Source organism: Sceloporus occidentalis, unplaced genomic scaffold (genome assembly GCF_023333645.1).
Source record: "Sceloporus occidentalis isolate IW3139 unplaced genomic scaffold, rSceOcc1.0.p SCAF_14, whole genome shotgun sequence".
Lineage (NCBI taxonomy): Eukaryota > Metazoa > Chordata > Lepidosauria > Squamata > Phrynosomatidae > Sceloporus > Sceloporus occidentalis.
The window spans coordinates 9,204,524-9,223,854 of NW_028316994.1; the positions used below are offsets into that span (position 1 = coordinate 9,204,524).

At 43.7% G+C, this 19,331-nt stretch overlaps 2 protein-coding genes across 3 annotated transcripts; one reads left to right on the forward strand and one right to left on the reverse strand.

Annotated features, from left to right (window-relative positions):
* Positions 1–1,080: 1,080 nt before the first annotated feature.
* Positions 1,081–6,077, reverse strand: QPRT (quinolinate phosphoribosyltransferase). Its single transcript, XM_089480026.1, has 3 exons — positions 5,526–6,077; positions 4,667–4,798; positions 1,081–1,908 (listed from the first exon to the last, which is right to left on the reverse strand). The coding sequence occupies exons 1-3, from the start codon at positions 6,075–6,077 to the stop codon at positions 1,687–1,689; spliced, it is 906 nt and encodes a 301-aa protein (XP_089336152.1). The 3' UTR covers positions 1,081–1,686.
* On the forward strand, positions 5,983–19,329 carry LOC149303819 (uncharacterized). 2 transcript variants are annotated; one of them, XM_089480023.1, is made up of 5 exons: positions 5,983–6,116; positions 14,853–15,152; positions 15,564–15,691; positions 15,876–15,986; positions 17,846–19,329. In XM_089480023.1, the coding sequence occupies exons 1-5, from the start codon at positions 6,105–6,107 to the stop codon at positions 18,072–18,074; spliced, it is 780 nt and encodes a 259-aa protein (XP_089336149.1). In that variant the 5' UTR covers positions 5,983–6,104; the 3' UTR covers positions 18,075–19,329. The 2 variants fall into 2 exon arrangements, with proteins under 2 accessions (XP_089336149.1, XP_089336150.1); XM_089480024.1 differs by lacking the exon at positions 5,983–6,116 and adding an exon at positions 12,963–13,057.
* Positions 19,330–19,331: the final 2 nt, after the last annotated feature.

The following is a 19,331-nucleotide window of genomic DNA, read 5'->3' on the forward strand; positions in this document are numbered from 1 at the left end:
AACAAAACACCAGTGTATATTCTGGTTCCTATAGTTCCCCAAAACAATAACTTGGAGAAGGAATCCAATAATTTTTCTGTTTCTTTTCATGGTTGCAGCCTCCGCTAAACTGGTGGTTATCAAATTTATTAGGACTCTATCTCCTATTATCCATAGCCTGCATAGCATTGCTGTGTGGTGTATCCAATCCATCTATAGAGAGGATGGTTGGAAAAGCTGGTTAAGCAGATTAATCTGTTTAATTAATTATTTTAAGTGAGTATCTGGCATGATCTGTCAGGGCAGAGATAGGTCAGAACAGAGGCAAAAATTAGTGCGATCAGACCTTTTTGCTTTCTTTCTGTTACTCCCATCTCTGTCTTCCTGCTCTCCCTCCTTTATCCAGCAGGTTTCTAGGAGGAGGACAGGTGGCACTTATGGAAAATCTTTCCAAGTCTTGGAAATATTACATTTTTAGACAACTCCCAGATTACCAGCATCTTACTGGTATTTAACTGTTCACGTTGCAAGAGCTTCAGGATCCTCTAGAAAACTAGGTTGCAGCCAGTGCTACCATCCGACTCACCCAGATTTCAGTATATTTGGCAGAAAATTAAAGGAACTCTTCTGTTAGGATTGGAGGAACTGTGGAGCAGAGCTGGCTAGGATTTAACAGAGAAAGTTTATGATGGGGAACAAAAGGGAGAGAAGGATGTTGTGTAGTGGAGGACAGAATTATTTGAGAGATGTGTTATTGACAAGAACAGGATTACAGGTGAACGTGCACAGGAAACATTTGAGAGTTTGGACCATTTAGACAAAACAGCCATAGGCTGGTTGTGGACAGGCCCAAAGCTAATGGGAGCTAAAAGTGGAGAAGGCGAAGGCAACCTTCTGTTTCTGTCCCCTTTTCCTCTTTTTCTGCCATCTCTATTCATTCCTTTGACTGTCACTCTCTTCTCTTCTCTTTTTGCCAATCTTTTTTCCACCCACGCAATCAGTTGCTCATATTGGGCAGCAGGGGGACATTGATGGCATTTAGGAAAAGTAGTATTTATGACTTTAGGGCAGGCCATGAAAGCAGATAAGCAACAACAAATCCACTTTAAAATATGTGTTTAATTGATTTTAATTCCATGCCAGATCTGTTTGAAACAGGTGCCAGAAGGCACAAAAGGAAAAGACCACACATACCTTAGAGAGAGAAGCCAGGTGTCAGTACTTTCCAAGATCACTTTTGTGTCTTTAAGCTACAAGTGTATGCGGTAACTGTGCCTTTTATATTGGTGCTATCCTACTGGTCCCTTCTTTCTCCCACCCATCTCTCACTCCAGGTAAGTCCTCCAGGAAAGAGAATAGGCAAAATAATTGGTGGAGCAACCTGATCAAAATCAAAGCTTGGAAAAGTTATTATTTTGACTCCAGCATCCAGAATCTCCAGGCAGAACAGGCACTGGTTATACTGGTAAGAGATCCACAGAGTTAATTTTTTTACCACCAGTTTAACCTTTCCAAGCCTTGACCCAAAACAATCAAATGTCAGCCCCTCTTCTTGCTTTGGAGCTTTTAAAAATGCAGGCATGATACACAGTTTGGTATCTGGCAAACCCCAGACGCCACAAGTACAATCCATCCCCCGCTCTATCCCAATCCAGTTCATCTACAAACCTCCCTCCTAATTTTACTGTCTCTGGAAATCTCAAAGGCTCAGAAGACAAAATTCCGCAGAGGTGGCTTAGGGACTGGTTCTCGGTTGATCTTGAGGGAGAAATCTACCACCTTGGCTGACTGGGTGAGGCATCCAAGGGAGACCACATCAATATTGGGCCCCACAAACTGAGTTATGTTATTCTCAGTGATTCCTCCGCTAGCTTCAACTGTCACATGAGGGAAAGAGGTCTTCAGTGTTTTGGCTGTGGGGTGCAAGTCCTGCAAGGAAGAAAACAAGGGAGGTTAATAGGAACAATCAAATCAAGCAAAATATTTCAAAATATTGGGAGTTTCCAATTAGTTTCATTTTGATTATATCTGCATATTTGTGGGTTTTCTAACTCTTGAATCTAGTTCTTCTTCAAAATACTGTAATATCTGGGTTTTCTTTCTTTCCTTCCTTCTCTTCCTCCCTTGTGCAACCCCATCACATGTCATATCCAGTAAGTCTCATGCAAAATTTCAGAAACTGATTTTTACCATTTTCCACTGAATACTTTTTTTTATTAGAATTCGGGAGTTATAGCCATAGTGATCTAGCAATGTTATACTAGTCAAATAGCAGGATTATTAAGATAATTTTGATTCAGTGTTATCATTCCTCTTTTCCTTGCTTGACCTCTACTTAATCTGGATCCTGAAAACAATTAGCTTTGTTTATTTGGCAAGAGCCATCTTTGCTGGTTCTCAGATAGTAGAAACTGTAACGGATTCCCTCTTTTTTATGGCTGGCGCTTGGGCTTATCCCTCCGCTGCCAACCAATTTCTATACCGACCCCCCTTTTAAAATGGCAGGTTATTTTCTAGTATAGTAGCGTGGATATAGTATAGATTCGACCGACACTCCTTTATATAAACCAAAATATAAACTTTATTGAACAAAATGGTTGAACATCTTTTCCTTGAACTGAATGATATTATATAACTGTTAGTTCAGGCTCTGGTTACTTAGTTACATTTGTATTCTTTGCTGAGTTACTATTATTTCTCTTTTCCCCAGTTTCCCTTTAACTATATTGGGACTTTCGTATCCCTTTTAGACAATTCCTTTTCCTATCTCAGCCACCAAGGCTAACAATATCTCTTAAGATCTAAATTAACCACAACCCTCTTTTAGAGTTTGGCTACTCTGAGTCTCTCTTTCCTAGACTCCTCAACCTAATCCAGTCCCTCTCTGGACCTAGCAGTTCCCTAACTGACTAATCCCTCAGGACCTCATGGAACCCAGTCCTCTCTCCGGACCTAGCAGTTCCCTCACCTACTGGACACCAACCTCCTCCCTCAAGATCCTAAACCCTAACTGAAGTTCTAAACTGTCCCAGTTCCAACTGACTCTCAACTGTCAGCCTGGAATTTTTAAAAGTCCCAGCCCACATTCTATTGGCTGGTCCTCAGCTGCCTCCTGATTGGTCAGCTGGGTGTGCTCTCCGTTACAGAAACACACAGGCAAAGTGACCCATGCATTTCATTTTGGAATGTACTGGGTTGAAAATAATGCCATCTGGGGAGAGAGAATAAAAAGTCATCAGTAGAACCAAGAGTTCACTGGAAATATGAAGCAAAATGTCTTCTAGGTATCAGAAATAAAACTGATTTGTACAGGAGCAAAACCTGGTATTTCCTGAGAACTTTTACCTTTTTGCTCTCAGCTTCTGGGGTTTGTGATCATTTACATTTTTGGATAATAGTTCTCCAAATCCCCCCAGCTGGCATGATCACTGACCACACTGGCTGGGGGAGTAATGAAGTTCTTGTCCCAAAAGTAACCTGTCCAAACTCTGAAGTGGCTCACATATGGGCAAAATGTTTTTTAAACACCTCCATGGAGACATTTATCCTTTGGGCAAAAAGCTGAGGCCCAAGACATCCCAAAAGCTAGAATCTGTGTAGATAATCAGGTGGAAAGGGGTGTAAGGTCTGTTCTTTTGTTCAATAAACTCTACCATTAAAAGCCCACCCTGCTAAGATTTTGTACGTCTTCATTAAAACATGTTTGTGCATGCCTCCTTTAAATTCCTTTGACATTTATTTGTGTGTGTGTGTGTATGAAAGTATGCCAAATAAACAGAATCCAGCCCAAGAGCAATCAGATCTTCTGTTTCCAGGGGGAAAAAAACCACTGGGCAATTTGTAGTTTTGTGAGGGATTTAAAATTTAAGAGCTCTAGTGGTTCCAAAAAGCACAGATCCCAGGACTCCACAGGATGGAGTCATGGCAGTTAAAGTGATATCAAAGTACCATAACTGTACTGTGAAAGGGGCCCATAATTCTCTTTCCCGGTGAAACGCGGCAGAACTTTGTGAGGGATGGGATATTTAGCAGATTACATTTGTTTTCTTTCTTTCTCTCTCTCTCACTCTCACATACACATAATTTTGTTTTGTTTTTTCAAATGGATAGTAATTTCAGTTTCCAACAATTTCACTACACATGGCCTTTAAACTACACTTAGACCTGGAAAAAATACTTTTGAAGATATTTATCGCACGGCACCACCTCCAACCCATAGCTGATGTATCCCCAGAGTATGGTTAGGGTGTCCCTTGGGGGAAGCCCATGAATGAGTTCACAGTCATGCAAGTCTTCAGATGTGAAACCACATTGCTGGGGCAGCTGCATGAATAGTAGTCATATGGTATCAGTGTACCCTCCTCTCCCTCCCTCACCTTGCTATTCCCAAACAGAATGATTGCCTTTATATATTTTTCTATTTCTTTTCTTTTTAAAAAAACAGCTTAAATTGTATTAGCGGAGCTCTGGAATTGCATGAAAATGTGAAAATAAAAATAAAGTTTAAAAAATAAAGGCATGCTGGGTAGGGCATAGGGCAGGGAGGTTGGGATAAGGGGGAGTCAGGAAGAGAGCACAATGGTGGCAGCAGCCCCAGTCATGCAATTGCAAAGACGTGCAATGATGGCTGCTCTGAAACTTAAATGTTTCTTTTCTTTTTTATCTGACGTGGTGCCCATGCAAGTACCTCAGCAGCAAAATTGTCCAACATGATAATATCAGAGCCACATTCTGCTGCTTCAACAGCCTCCTCCAATGAGCGACACTCAACTTCTACCTTCAGGGCAAAGCCTCCGACACGCCGGGCACTCTGGACAGCCTATGGGATGTAAACAAATTATTTGAAAACTCACACTTGCTCAGAAGCTGTAAAGCAAATTTTAGATGTGAATACTAGCAGATGTTCTGGTTGTGTGACAAGTGCCACTAGCTTACGTTCTCCCTTCTATGCAACCATTACAGTTACAGCTCTCCAATTTTCACACTGGCAACCCTATCAGGGCTCATGGACAAAATCAGATCTCTGTCCGGAAGGCAAATTGGAACTTTTCTGCTTGGCATCTCGCTCCCCATACCATACCCAAATTGCTGCAAGGAAGGACCCACAAAGTGTATGAAGGTTGCCTCCCCTGCGTTTAAGGACAAATTACATGCTTCCCCCTTTGAAGATGCCTTTCCACAAAGCCATCATTATGGTTGTGATGCTTACCAGGTCTGGGGGGTGGACGGAACAGTTGCATAATAAGATTTTCATCCGGAAGCATCTAATCTCTGAAATGTTCTTTGGTTGGTATTTTGTGGCATGTCAGTTTGTCCTAATAGAGATAATAATGTCCTACCGTGGATTTGGCCACCCATATTTTCTAGGCCAGTGATTCCCCAACTCTGGTCTCCCAACTGTTTTGAACTTCAACTCCCAGAATCCTTGAACATTGGCCAAGATGGCTGAAGCTTCTGGAAACTAAAGTCCAAAACCGCTGGAGGACCAAAGTTTGGGAACCACTGCTCTAGGCTGATGTGGCTACCTTTGCTTTTGGTCTGCTCACCTGGGTGATACTTCCAGAAGCCCACACATGGTTGTCCTTCAACATGATGAGGCTCCCCAGATCGTATCGGTGGCAGGATGCTCCTCCTATCAGGAGGGCATATTTCTCTGGCAAACGGAATCCAGGTGTGGTCTTCCTTGTCCCTGCCACCTCTCCGTGCCAGCCAACCTCTCGTGCCACCCTGCAGACTTTTGCTGCTAACGTGGCCACGCCACTGCATCGGCCCAAACAGTTCAGAGCCACCCTTTCACCTAGCAGGAGGTCTTTCGCCTGCCCACGGACTTCGGCCACACGGGTAATTGGTTCTACCCATGCCCCCTCTGACTGGAGCCATTCCACGGAGCAGCCCACTTCAGCAAAGATGGCCTCAAAGAATGGGAAGCCAGCCATGACTCCAGGGGACTTGCAGAGGAGCACAGCACATTCTTGTCGGTCACCCACTGCATAGCCACCATAGTCAAAGCTGGGGGCGTCTTCCTGCAACCAGTCACGGGCCAGCTGGCGCAATCGAGGAGCAGGGAGGAGGTGTGAAAGATCTGGACGTGAGGCCATGAAAACTGGGAAAGAAAAATCATAAAGATGTTGGCAAAGGTATACTAAACTAACCTCCTCTTCGTGGTCACTAATGGTGCCACATAATGGCAATAATGCAACACTTGTCTCAGGTTCTGATGTGGAGAAGATGCCTTTGTCTCAGGGCTTGGAAAGTTACATGAATTCACTATGGCCCGGTACATACCTGCTTGAAGGTCCGGAGTGGCGGTGGCATTTTTTCCTCTGCAGGGAAGCCGCAGCCACCAAACCACGCAGCTTCCCTGCAAAGGAAAAAGAACCCGCAAAAAGAAGTTTCTTTTTCTGCCACGCCAATTATGTCCGAGAGCGCCAATGGCGCACTTGTGATGTAACTGGTGTAACACGACGTGCGGATGCTGTGTATCAGTTACGTCATAATGGCGGTGCCCATGTACACAGGGCGCTGTCATTATGCCGCAGCCAGTACATGTTAGCCAGTACTGTGCGGTTGCTGCGCGGTCCTGTAACCCTAGCACGGTGCAAGCATGGCGGTTTTGCACTGTCTGTACTGTGCCCATATTTATTTGTATCACCTTTTAAAAAAACAACTAATGGTGTTGCTGATTATAATGTTTAAAAATGGTCTTTGTTACACCGCTTGTTACTTTTCCTTTATTTTTTTAAAGAATTCCAATAAGACTGGTAAGAGAATGGGATAAAACATGGAATGTTGCTGTCAAAAAGTCTCAAATCTGCCTTAAAATTATCATTTAAAGTGATTTTTTAAATAGAAAATGTTTGGCATTACACCAACGAAGCGGCTTTGTTCCCACATTTTATCCAACTTTTGAAATGTTGGTAACTTGTTGCTGCTAACTGCATGACGTCTTACTCCCACGGTTTAGCTGGGTTCTATATCTCACTCACTTGCTCTGTTTACCTATATGCAACTCAGTGCTTCTCAAATGTATGGAGATTATCAGACAGGGGGAGGAGTAAAAGGCATACTTCTGCATAATCACATGACCACGCTGAAGATTTTCAGATGACATTGTGCTCATGCAGGACTTATCCGATGTAGATCCAAGAATGCTCCTGCAACAAAACCATTCCCAAGACTTCTCTGTGAATGGTTTGTTGCTAGAGCATTCCTGGATCTTCATGGGTTATGCCTTGGATGAGCGCAACATTGTCTGAAAATTTTCAGCGCGATCGTGCTTTTATGCTGGGAATATGCCTTTTACTCCTGCCCCCCCCCCCCCGTCTCCTATGTGTGGGCTGCAGCTCCCATCAGCCTTCACCAGAACAGCTAGCGGTGAGTGATGACAGGAGATACAGCCCAACATCTGGAGGCCATAAGTGCCACACGCTGGCTTTAAAGCCATGACACAGAGAAAGATTTTTTAAAAAATGCAACATAAGAAAGAAAACCCTCCTCAGACCCAACAATCTTGAAAATCACAAAGAAAAACTAGCTGCAGTTCCCATCCATCCCCAGAAAACAAGGCAGAAACAATACGTAGAGAGATCTTGTAGCACCTTTGAGACTAACTGTAAGAAATAAATTGGCAGCATGAGCTTTCGTAGACTTCAGTCAACTTCCTCAGATGCATTTAGAAATGCATTTGGAGGCAAGATAGAAACAAGGCAGCTTTTCCTTTGGTGATACTTGGTGTTTTTCTCTTTCTAAGAGCCCCACCCCACACTTCCCTTTATGGCCTATATGTCTAAGGGATATAGCTAATTTTAAAAAGGCTGCTGTGCTGGATGCTGCTTACCCAAAGAGCCGAGCTCCGCAATGTCTCTCTGCAACTTCTTCCTCTTGTCCAACTGGTTGCACAAGACAAGTTTCCTGCATTCCTGAGGGGTGGGAGGCAGCACTGTGAGGGGTGGGATTAGGGCTACAATCACGATTCCTGGCACTTTGGACCCATCACCTGTTTACTTGGAGAAATGGCCTTTCTCCACTACAAGTCACAGCTGGGGCTCGGACTGACTATAAAGTTACTGTACAAGCAGAACAAGTCCTGTCGCTCACATCACTGGGGAACAGACTTCTAGGGTCCTAAACACACTGCAGAAATAATGCAGTTTGAGACCACTTTAACTGCCCCAGCTCAGTGCTAGGAAATCCAGGCAACTGTAGTTTATTGTGGCTCCAAAGCTCCCTGACAGAGAAGGCTGGGTCATTCACACTATGATATAAACCAATTTGCAAAACGTTTTTTTCCAACCCAAATTCAAAGGGGACCGTGTCAAATCTCCCATAACCTGAGTTTTCCAGGATCACTTTTTTCCCTTTGGCTTGATTCATACTAGCATTTTTTGTGCTGAGTAGATCCAAGGAGGTTCAATGATGCAGTACCAAATTGAAGTTCCCACTATAAAAGTTTACCCCAATCAAGTCTCTCCATGGCAATTTAACCTTGTTGGAGTCACATTGCCATTTGCATCAGTTTAAAATGGAGCCGGCATTTCAGTCGTTTCCAGTATTCCCTAGCATTGAGCCAGGACAGGTAAAGCAGTCTCAGACTTGATTATTTCTGCAGTGTGGTTTGGACCCTAAAGAAATAATAATAATAATAATAATATGTTTTATTTATATACCGCTATTCCGCGATGATCATAGCGGTGTACAGTAAAATCATAATACAATAAAAAACACAGTTAAAGGAGGGAGAAGTCTCATCCTTCAGGCAGTCCAAGATGTTGCTGGGTCTGCCTGATGGCTCCCTCTGAGGCCAAGATGACAGTTGAGGAGGGAGGGGCCTCTTCCTTCAGGCAGTCCAAGATGTTGCTGGGTCTGCCTGATGGCTCCCTCTGAGGCCAAGATGACAGTTGAGGAGGGAGGGGCCTCTTCCTTCAGGCAGTCCAAGATGTTGCTGGTCTGCCTGATGGCTCCCTCTGAGGCCGAGATGACAGTTGAGGAGGGAGGGGCCTCTTCCTTCAGGCAGTCCAAGATGTTGCTGGTCTGCCTGATGGCTCCCTCTGAGGCCGAGATGACAGTTGAGGAGGGAGGGGCCTCTTCCTTCAGGCAGTCCAAGATGTTGCTGGTCTGCCTGATGGCTCCCTCTGAGGCCGAGATGACAGTTGAGGAGGGAGGGGCCTCTTCCTTCAGGCAGTCCAAGATGTTGCTGGGTCTGCCTGATGGCTCCCTCTGAGGCCAAGATGACAGTTGAGGAGGGAGGGGTCTCTTCCTTCAGGCAGTCCAAGATGTTGCTGGTCTGCCTGATGGCTCCCTCTGAGGCCGAGATGACAGTTGAGGAGGGAGGGGCCTCTTCCTTCAGGCAGTCCCTGATGTTACTGGGTCTGCCTGATGACTCCCTCTGAGGCCGAGATGACAGTTGAGGAGGGAGGGGCCTCTTCCTTCAGGCAGTCCAAGATGTTGCTGGGTCTGCCTGATCTCTCCCTCTGAGGCCGAGATGACAGTTGAGGAGGGAGGGGCCTCTTCCTTCAGGCAGTCCAAGATGTTGCTGGTCTGCCTGATGGCTCCCTCTGAGGCCGAGATGACAGTTGAGGAGGGAGGGGCCTCTTCCTTCAGGCAGTCCCCGATGTTGCTGGGTCTGCCTGATGGCTCCCTCTGAGGCCGAGATGACAGTTGAAGAGGGAGGGGCCTCTTCCTTCAGGCAGTCCAAGATGTTGCTGGGTCTGCCTGATGGCTCCCTCTGAGGCCGAGATGACAGTTGAGGAGGGAGGGGCCTCTTCCTTCAGGCAGTCCAAGATGTTGCTGGGTCTGCCTGATGGCTCCCTCTGAGGCCGAGATGACAGTTGAGGAGGGAGGGGCCTCTTCCTTCAGGCAGTCCAAGATGTTGCTGGGTCTGCCTGATGGCTCCCTCTGAGGCCGAGATGACAGTTGAGGAGGGAGGGGCCTCTTCCTTCAGGCAGTCCAAGATGTTGCTGGGTCTGCCTGATGGCTCCCTCTGAGGCCGAAATGGCCTTTAGGTTGCAATTTTCTGAAAATAACTGGTTTATCATTCAACAAAACAGCTGATAACAGAATCTGAGGCCAAAGTACATGTAACATGGGAGGTACCTTGAGTCCAGTTCTCCCGCTCTCTTCCTGGGAAGTCAGCCCCAATGAATCTCATCTTCTGTTTGAGGCTGAGCACTGATATCTTTGCTAGGGATGTTAATATTTTCTCCATGACTCTGCTGCTGTGCTTTTAAGAGCAACTTGCCACACAAAAATTAAGCATAAAGGGGAAACAATTTTCTTTCACACTACACCATTCTAGCACTTTGATGCCACTTTGACTACGGTGGCTTCATAGAATCCAGTGATCTGTATTTTTTTTTGCAAGGTATTTCAAATTCTTTGCCAGAAAGAGCTGGGGCACTCCACAATTACAAACCCTAAGATTTGTAAACCCTAAGACCCCCTAAGCCAGAGTGATATAGTGGTTTGAGCACTGGACTACGACTCTGGAGATTAGGGTTCAGTTCCCTGCTTGGCCATGGGAACCCACTGAGTGACCTTGGGCAAGTCACATACTCTCAGCCCTAGAAAACCCCATAATAGAGTTGCACTGGGATTGCCGTAAGTCAGAAATGCACACAACAACAACAAGATTCTATAAGGTGGAGCCATGGCAGTTTTAAATGATTTTAAATTATTTTGTAGTGTTTAATGTGGGGCTTTTAAATTGTATTTTAAATTTTTATTGTAAACACTTTAAATTTACTGTTTTTGAAGCTGCAAAGTGCTGCCACTACAGCATGTGAAAGAGGGCCTGATAAATCTACATGTCCTGCTGCTGTTCAATGCAGGGAAGCAAGACACATTTTAAAAAAAGTTAGCACATTGCACACTCTGCAGGAGATATCTATGAACTGTGATGTAATCTGAACAGCAGAAATAATGTTGGTTAACACTGCTTTAACTGCTATGGCTAAATGCTATGGAATCCTGTAGTTTGTTGTGACAGAGAAGGCTAATGTCACAAAACTAACAATCCCAGAATTCCATAGCACTGAGCCATGGCAGTGAAAGCAGCGTCAACCTGTATTATTTTTGCAGTGCAGATTAGATTTGTGTCACTTAACCCTGCTGGCCAGCACAACTGAAAAGATCCCTGGGACGAGAGAGTCATATACAACCTATCAGGAATACCAACTTCAGTGTTCTTGTTCTTTTTGTTGCTTTATGTCTTCCAGTTGTTTCTGACTTTATGGTGACCCTAAACCTATAAAGGGATTTCCTTGGCAAGATTTGTTCAGGGGGGGTGTTACCGTTGCCTTCCTCTGAGGCTGAGAGAGTGTGACTTTCCCAAAGTCAGCCAGTGGGCTTTCATGGCTGAGTGGGGATTTGAACTCTAACATCCTAAAGGCACCAGATTCTCTGTCTGATTCTGAAAGCTAAGTAAGGCCAGTCATGGTTAGTACTTGGATGGGAGACTGCCAACAACTATCAGGTGCTGTAGCCTATATTTCAGAGTAAAGAACTGGCAAAACTATCTGAGTGTTTCTTGCCTTAGGAAAAACCCTTCTGATCGCTATAAATCAACAGATGATTTGAATGCAGATATGCACATTCCCAGAGCCCTAGTGCAAATGCAGTGGTCCGTAAGTAAATATTTTGTAGCCTTGCTGGCTGGGGGATGATGGGAGTTGTGGTTCAAAAAGATAATAACTTTTCCCCAAAGATTTCCAAAGGGGGGAGGATAGCTATATTTAGTTTGTTAAAGTGAAAAGAATTTAGAGCTTTGTGTTACCTGAAAGATGAATACGCTTTATTTGACACAAGCTTTTAAGGATGGCAAGAGAGCAGCCAGTGTGGCATTGTGTTGACTCTGGAGACCTGGGTTCAAATCCCTGCTTGGCCATGGAAACCCACTGGGTGCCCTTGGGCAAGTCACACACTCTCAGCCTCAGAAAACTCTGTGATAGGGTCACCGCCATAAGTCAAACACAGTTTGAAGGCACACAACAACAATAACAGCAACAAGCCTACTTGGTCAGAGGCATGGAAAATTCCATCAACTGGCAGACTATTGTCCACACAACAACAACCCTTAACTGCGGTCATTAACAAACAATGACTAAGTGATAACACAGACATCCTAGCACATATGAACAGATTAAAAACACCTATTGTGATGAACATATAAACATATGTTATCTATAATACATATAATTATTATTATCTTTGGCTTATTGCTGTTGTTGCTAACTGCCCTCCAGTTGACATCGACCCATAATAATAATAATAATTATATGATGATGATGATGATGTATTAACAACAACAGTGCTCTTTGGCAGAGAAGGCTAAAGACCTTGTAAAACTGCAAATCCCAGGAGCCCATAGGATGGAAATACAGTATTTAAGTGGTGTCAATCTACATTACTTCCATAGTGTAGATGCACCCTCAATCTGGAATACTGTGGCCTGTTACAGACAGCCAAAATAAAGCTGCTTCGAGTCACAGTGGAGGTATGGTGTTTCAATGATGCATGCGTCCTAAGAGTCCAGAAGTCGCACCAAAGCCACGCTGCAGCCCTAAGGACTGGAGTGTGGCTTTGGTGCAGCTTCTGGACTCTTAGGACGCATGCATCATTGAAACACCATACCTCCACTGTGACTCGAAGCAGCTTTATTTTGGCTGTCTGTAACAGGCCTGTGGCTCCTAATATACTACTTTGAGCTTCCCATTCTCCAAATCCAGGTGAGTGTTTGGGAACATTCCTTTCCTGCCAGTGCATTTCATGTGCTTTGGGCCATCTCCTTCCTATTGGCTGCTCTTGGTGCCAGTCTAAAAGATAAAAGCAGTCCCTCCCCTTTCTAGCCCTGCTCTGTGATTGGGTACACAAAAAGCCTGCCTCCAGCTGCCTCTCATTGGGCCACAGAGGTGCTCGTCATACCCCTCCTGTCCAATCAGAGCCCACCTGGGTGCATGCTTTTGATTGGCATACACTACTGGGCTCTTTCTGTGCTGAACCCGGGAAAAAAACAACACCAGCAACGTGGGTTAAAGAAATAGCCTTTTTCTTTGTGGGTTTTTCCACTTTGTGATCAATCAAGGTAAGTGATGTTTGTGGTTGCATCTACTACAATTGATCATTTATTTATTTTTAAATTTTATTCTTTAATGTATGGCTTGTAACATTTATCCTGCCTTTCTTTTCCCCCCTTAAGGAGCTCAAAGGGATGCACATGGCTCTCCTCTCCCTACTTTTAGTGTCACCTAAAAAGCCACAAAGCAGTGATGCCTTTATGGGGCCAACCAAAATGCACATTATGCAAGTTGCAACCTGTATACATGCAAGAAGTCAGTACGTAGTTGGCTCTAAGGGTGCAATCTACATTGTAGAAATAATGCAGTTTGACACCACTTTAACTGTAGTTTTATCAGGCACCAGGTACGCTGCAACACCTATATTCCTATAATGTGCATTTTGGCCCCATAAAGGTATAGGGGTTTTAAACAGAGGCTGGATGGCCATCTGTTAAGGAGTGCTTTGAGTGTGAGTTTCTGCATGGCAGAAGGAGCTTGGATTGCATGGTCCTTGAGGTCTCTTCCAAATCTATGATCCTATGTATCACTGTTTTGTGGATTTTGAGTGGCACTGTACTGTGCTATATGGCTAATACTGATATGATTCAGACTGAGAAGGGAGACTGGCCCATTTCAGTATGCAAAGGGGTCTTGGAGCACCTTCGAGACTAAGGACCAAAACACACTGCTGAAATAATCCAGTTTGAGACTGCTTAACTTCCCTGACTCTGTGCCAGGGAGTTCCGGGAGCTGTAATTTTGTGAGACATTTAGGCTTCTCTCTCAGAGAGATCTGGTGCCACAATAAACTGCAACCCCCAGGATTCCTTAGCACTGAGCCAGGGCAGTTAAAGCGGTCTCAAACGGGATTATTTCTACCGTGTCTTTTGAACCTAACTGAGCAAAATATGTCGTAGCATAAGCTTTTGTTTGCTTTGGCGTGCCTTCAAGTCAATTTATGGCATCCCTAAGGTAAGCCTATCACAGGATTTCCTTGGCAAGATTTGTTCAGATGGCCTTTGCCTCTCTCTGAGGCTGAGAGAGTGACTTGCCCAAGGTCACCCAGTGGGTTTCCATGACTGAACAGGGATTTGAACCTGGACTTCCAGAGTCATGGATCAGTGCTCAGACCACTACACCACACTGGCTCTAGACCAACAAGCCTTTGTAGATTTGGGGGCTGTACAGACTGCCCTTAAGAGATGGCTTGCAGCCGCCTGTTTCTTTGCCAGATTGGGGCTGTGACAACTACACGTCGCAGCCTTGATCTTGCCTTTCCACAACGCAAAAAGGAGCCGCAAAAAGTGCCTCCTTTTTGCATGACGGAAAGGGCACTATAGTCACCAGCACTGCAGCTTTTCAGCACTCTTTTGGCACTGTGTCATCTAGTAGTAGTTGGCCTTCACATTTGCAGCTTTGACTTTTGTGGATTTGATTATTTGCAGTTTTGATTAATATGTTCTATCTAGGAATCTCTAGAGATTCCTCCAGCATGACTCTGCCAGAAGTTGACCATAGAGTTGTGCTGGAGAAACTAGAAGATCATAGAGAAAACACTTCTCTAGGAATTTGTAGGTCTTCCAGCAGGATTCTGTGATCAGCCTCTGACAGATGTTGACCATAGAGTTGCACTGGAAGATCTGGAGATTCTCTTACGTAAAAAGAACAATATATTTTTATTTGCGATTTTTCCATATTCACAGGGGTTCTTCACCTGCTGACCCTAGCGAATGTGGAAGGACCATGGTATTATTATTGCTGTATTCCTATCCATGCCACAGATGGTAACCATTTTATCAAGCCAACTTCCTGTCTCTTGCAGCCCTGGCCAACAATGGCGTCAGCAAAGAGAGGCAAAGAAGAGGAAAGGTACTGCAGAGACTGGGAAGAGGAGAAAGATTTGAAGGACTGGCTTCGGCCTGTTGTGGGAGGCGAGGGCAAGGCGGCCTGCCGGTTCTGCGAGTGTGAGATGCAAGCCAACTATGCCAACCTCCAGCAGCACATGGCCACCACCAAACATCAAGCATATGTCTCTCCGGGCTGTTTGAGGCCCCTGGATAATGAGGGACTTAGTGATTCAAAGAATTCTGATACTACAGCAGCCATTTTGATCAAGACAGAGGTAATGGATGGGATGTGATCCATGAACGGATTGCATGCTTGTATGGTGGTATGCATGTCTCTTGGTATTTTGGCCATCTGTTTGGATCAAGTGGATGAGTGGTACAGTAGAATAAGAATGAATAGTTCTGTGAGCAAAACAGCAAACCTTTTATAGTAGGCAGTTTCTTGGGATTGGCTGTCTAGTTTTGCCTAATTCTGTGACCCAAAAGGATTCTGGGTTGTAGTGACAGGGACTCAAATGCAGCTCTGCTCCTCTGTTGAGCAGGGAACAGGAGACTTGTGCTTGACCTAACTTGATACCAGTTTAGTCTTGCAACACTAAACAATCAGCTGTCCAGTTTTAAACTGGTAATAGCAAATAGGCAGAAATGTTTCCTTATGTTTCCTGTTACTATGATTTTTCTGGCAGGCATCATGCTTCTCAGCTGGTTCACTGAAGACAGAAAAGGAAGAAATAGATAAAGCATCAGTGAGCAATGGGCTTGGAAATTCAACAGAGTCTTTTCAGTTCAGCACTGAACCCAGCTTGGAAGACATGTGAGACAATCTGATTCCACCACACACTCCTTTCACTTTCTGTTTATGCTTATCCCCAGTTTCTTCCTTTATTTTGATTCATGCTTCACACAATTCCCTCCAGTCTGGAAGTCTGTAAACTCTTCTGTTGTACATTCCTGCCCAAATCTCCATCTCTCTCTCTCTCTCTCCCTGTCTCCCCCAGCCGAAGGCTCCAGGTGGCGTTTGGAGTGGAGCGTGGCTGGGGAAAATACCATCAGCCTCGAAATCTGCTTCTTGCACTCGTTGGAGAAGTTGGAGAGTTGGCAGAGCTCTTGTAAGTACAGACTGTGAAGCTGCAGATTGGGCTCTGTGAAAGAAAAAGAGGCAGATCTTGGAATGGATCCTCTTTCTGGACTAAAACACTTAACTAGGAGATTGTAATCCAGAAGAATAACATTTCCAAGTTCTGAAATGAAGATTGGAGTAGACTGAACAGTACTTTCTTGGATAATGCCATAAACGTTTGGGAATGTCACATATGTCTGCTGAAACCATTCACTTACTGGTAGTAATTCACAGAGAACTATTTTCATAGAATGCTTGAGTTGAAAGAGACCACAAGGGCCATTCAGTCCAACCCCTGCCATGCAGAAATACACAGTCAGAGCACCCCTGACAAATGGCCATCCAGCCTCTGTTTAAAATGCCCCAAAGAAAGAGACTCCACCACACTCTTGAACAGTGCTCACCATCAGGCAATTATTCTTAATGTTTAGTTGGAATCTTTTTTCCTGTGCTTTGAATCCAGTGCTCTGTGTCCTAGTCCCTGGAGCAGCAGAAAACAAGCTTGCTCCATCCTCAATATGTCAACATTTCAAATATTTAGACATGGCTGTCATGTCCCGTCTTAACCTTCTCTTCCCCAGGCTAAACATACCTAGCTCCTTAAGCAGCTCCTCACAGGGTATGGTGTCTAGACCTTTCACCATTTTGGTCACCCTCCTCAAGACATACTCCAGCATGCCAAAATCCCTCTTCAGTTTTCTAGTTCATCTCTTTCCCCACCTGCTGCATTTTGATCTGAAAGGTTGCCATTTCTTCTTTTTCATTTTTTAAAAAGATGTATAGGTTTGGCATAGATGTTGATGGAACAGGCAGGTGACTTGATCAGAACTTAGTACACATTCATTATAACATTATAGCAGAAATATATTTGCCATAAAGTTTTTAGAAATATTTAAATTATCATGTAATACTCTTTAACTGAAAATATATAATGCTATAACATTAGAATGCTATATCTGAAAAAATAATTTAATGGAGAGCATTTGTGGGTGACCGCCATCTTTCTAAAGAGGTGTTGAGGGAGTAGGATTCTCCCACTGTATATTTTTCAGTTTTATCAAGGATTTACTTTTGTGTTTGTCTTTTGCTGGATACACAAACATCATTAAACAGCCATATTTCTTATTATCATTTTCATCTTTACTGTAAGATGGCCTGCCCATTGAAGCACTTGCTCCACTGTTGTATACTATGTTTGCAATATTCTGGTGGTTTTAAAATGGTCCCTCAGTGGGAAAGCTGTGCTTTGCTGGCTGGGTGACTTGAGAAGAAATGAACTTGGTCAAACACAACAAAGGAGGAATGGCCACATATAAAAACATGAAATATAAAGAACTAATCTCCAATTAAGAATACTTTATGGACAGAGCTGCGGACATCTATTATTTTATACTTATATTTTAAACTGTTTAACATTTATTAAATGCCTAGTTTGTTTCATATTTACTTTCACAGGAATTTAGGATAGTTTTCTTGTTTAGAAATTTTAATGAAAGATATATATTTTATATTTTACCAAGCTAGGTAGCCTGATCATTCACGTAGTGGTGATGAAGTGTCTTGTGCTATCATTTTGTTACAATAAATTTGTTATTATCAATTAATGTAAATTTGCAATTTATGAAGACTGACAGTAGAAAAACAGAGGAGTTAAAGTCAAAGGTTCAATGTACTGACTGCACAGCCTTGCTTTTGGGACCAAGGATATAACTTCTTCAATGAATGGTCAGGATTAGGATCTATGTCCTTTTTAGAAATTCATTGCTCCAGCTTTCTGAGTTATTCTTGCTCTCTGTCTAACGGGTCTTGCTAAGCCTTCACCACCATATTTTTGTCTCTTGTCCTTAGCCAATGGCGAGAAGATGCCCCTGAAGGCCTACCAGGATGGACTACATCAGAACGCGAAGCTCTCTCTGATGAACTCAGTGATGTCCTTATTTATCTAGTGGCCCTTGCAAACAAATGCCATGTGGACCTCCCCAGCGCTGCCCTCCGAAAAATAGAGAAAAACCGCCTCAAGTACCCTGTTGAGCAAGTCTATGGATCATCAAAGAAATACACAGAGTATCAGAAATAATGAGTCTCAGCCTCTTCCTAACAGGAGAGAAATGTACCTGCACATAGTGGAGGAGAACACGTTAAAGTCATGTGTTTTGAAGATTTAAAGAATGTTATGACTTGGGCTTTGTACAGATTACCTATTCAGAGCAGCTCCCTCCTTCATTTTAGACTTTGTAAGTAGAGACCAGCTAAGTCCTGATTCAAAGGGGATGACGTTTTGTATTGTGTTGACCTTTTCTGCTGTTATTTACTTGTCTTTCTCTTATTTTTGTAAAACAAGGGAGAGGAACCTTTGACCCTCCAGATATTGTTGCAGTCTTAATTGCCACATCCATAGCCTTTAGGCCAGCTTGAAGGGTGATGGGAATCAAAAGTCCAGAAAGATCTGGAGGACATAGATGACCACAACCTAAAAGTTGGTTGATGTGGCTGTAAGTGGCCTGAGCAGAATAGTATGTTAGTAAAAGGGAGTTAAAACTGAGCATCTTAAATTTTTTTTAAAATGAAAGGGCCTTCCCTCACCCCTCACAACTAGAAGGACTTTTGCCATGTGTGAAACTGACTAGGATATCTGCCTCCTTTGACTAGGGACAAGCTGGATGTCTCCATTTCTTCACATCTTTTTGTTTTTTCTAAGAAAAGAAGTTGGCATAGGCTTGCAGTAATGGGAGGGATGGCTCCTTTGACTCACCCCCTTGATGAGTGTTGAGAAGGTCTTGAGGTCTCATCAGTTCCCAGATGTTAAAACTGTCCATGTGGCCTCCTGACAATGTTTACTTGTAATAATGCAGCACTCTTATTGCACAGGATCTATGGGTATCACATAAAATAATCTGGATGCAGAAACGTAATCTTAGGCTGAATCTGCACTGCAGAAACAATGCAGTTTGACACCATTTTAATTGCCATGGCTCTATGCTATAGAATCCTGGGGTTTGTAGTGACACCAGAGCTCTCTGTCAAAGAAGACTAAATATCTCACAAAACTACAAGTCTCAGAATTCCAAAGCATGGAGCTATGGCAGTTAAAGTGGTGTCAAACTGCATTATTTCTGCAGTACAGATTCAGCCCTAGATCAGGAAGAAATAGGAATTAGGAGAGAAGTACCTGTTTGGTGATGGATAGGTAGGTCTTTCAGCATAGACAGGAGTAACCATTTCAGGCCACATAACAATGAAAGATAAGTATGGATAAAGTAAAAGCAATTTGAGGTCTGTCTGCAATCTTTGAGATCTGTCAACTTTGTAAAAATATATTTTATTTTCATTGATC

Coding starts and splice junctions, on each gene's coding strand:
- QPRT (XM_089480026.1), bottom strand. CDS start 6,077: ATGGCCTCACGTCCAGATCTTTCACACCTCCTCCCTGCTCCTCGATTG. Junction 4,799..5,525: donor CTTCTGGAAGTATCACCCAG/GTGAGCAGACCA, acceptor TACATCCCATAG/GCTGTCCAGAGTGCCCGGCG. Junction 1,909..4,666: donor TGGACAATTTTGCTGCTGAG/GTACTTGCATGG, acceptor TCTTCCTTGCAG/GACTTGCACCCCACAGCCAA.
- LOC149303819 (XM_089480023.1), top strand. Junction 15,153..15,563: donor CCATTTTGATCAAGACAGAG/GTAATGGATGGG, acceptor TTTTTCTGGCAG/GCATCATGCTTCTCAGCTGG. Junction 15,987..17,845: donor GGAGAGTTGGCAGAGCTCTT/GTAAGTACAGAC, acceptor TCTTGTCCTTAG/CCAATGGCGAGAAGATGCCC.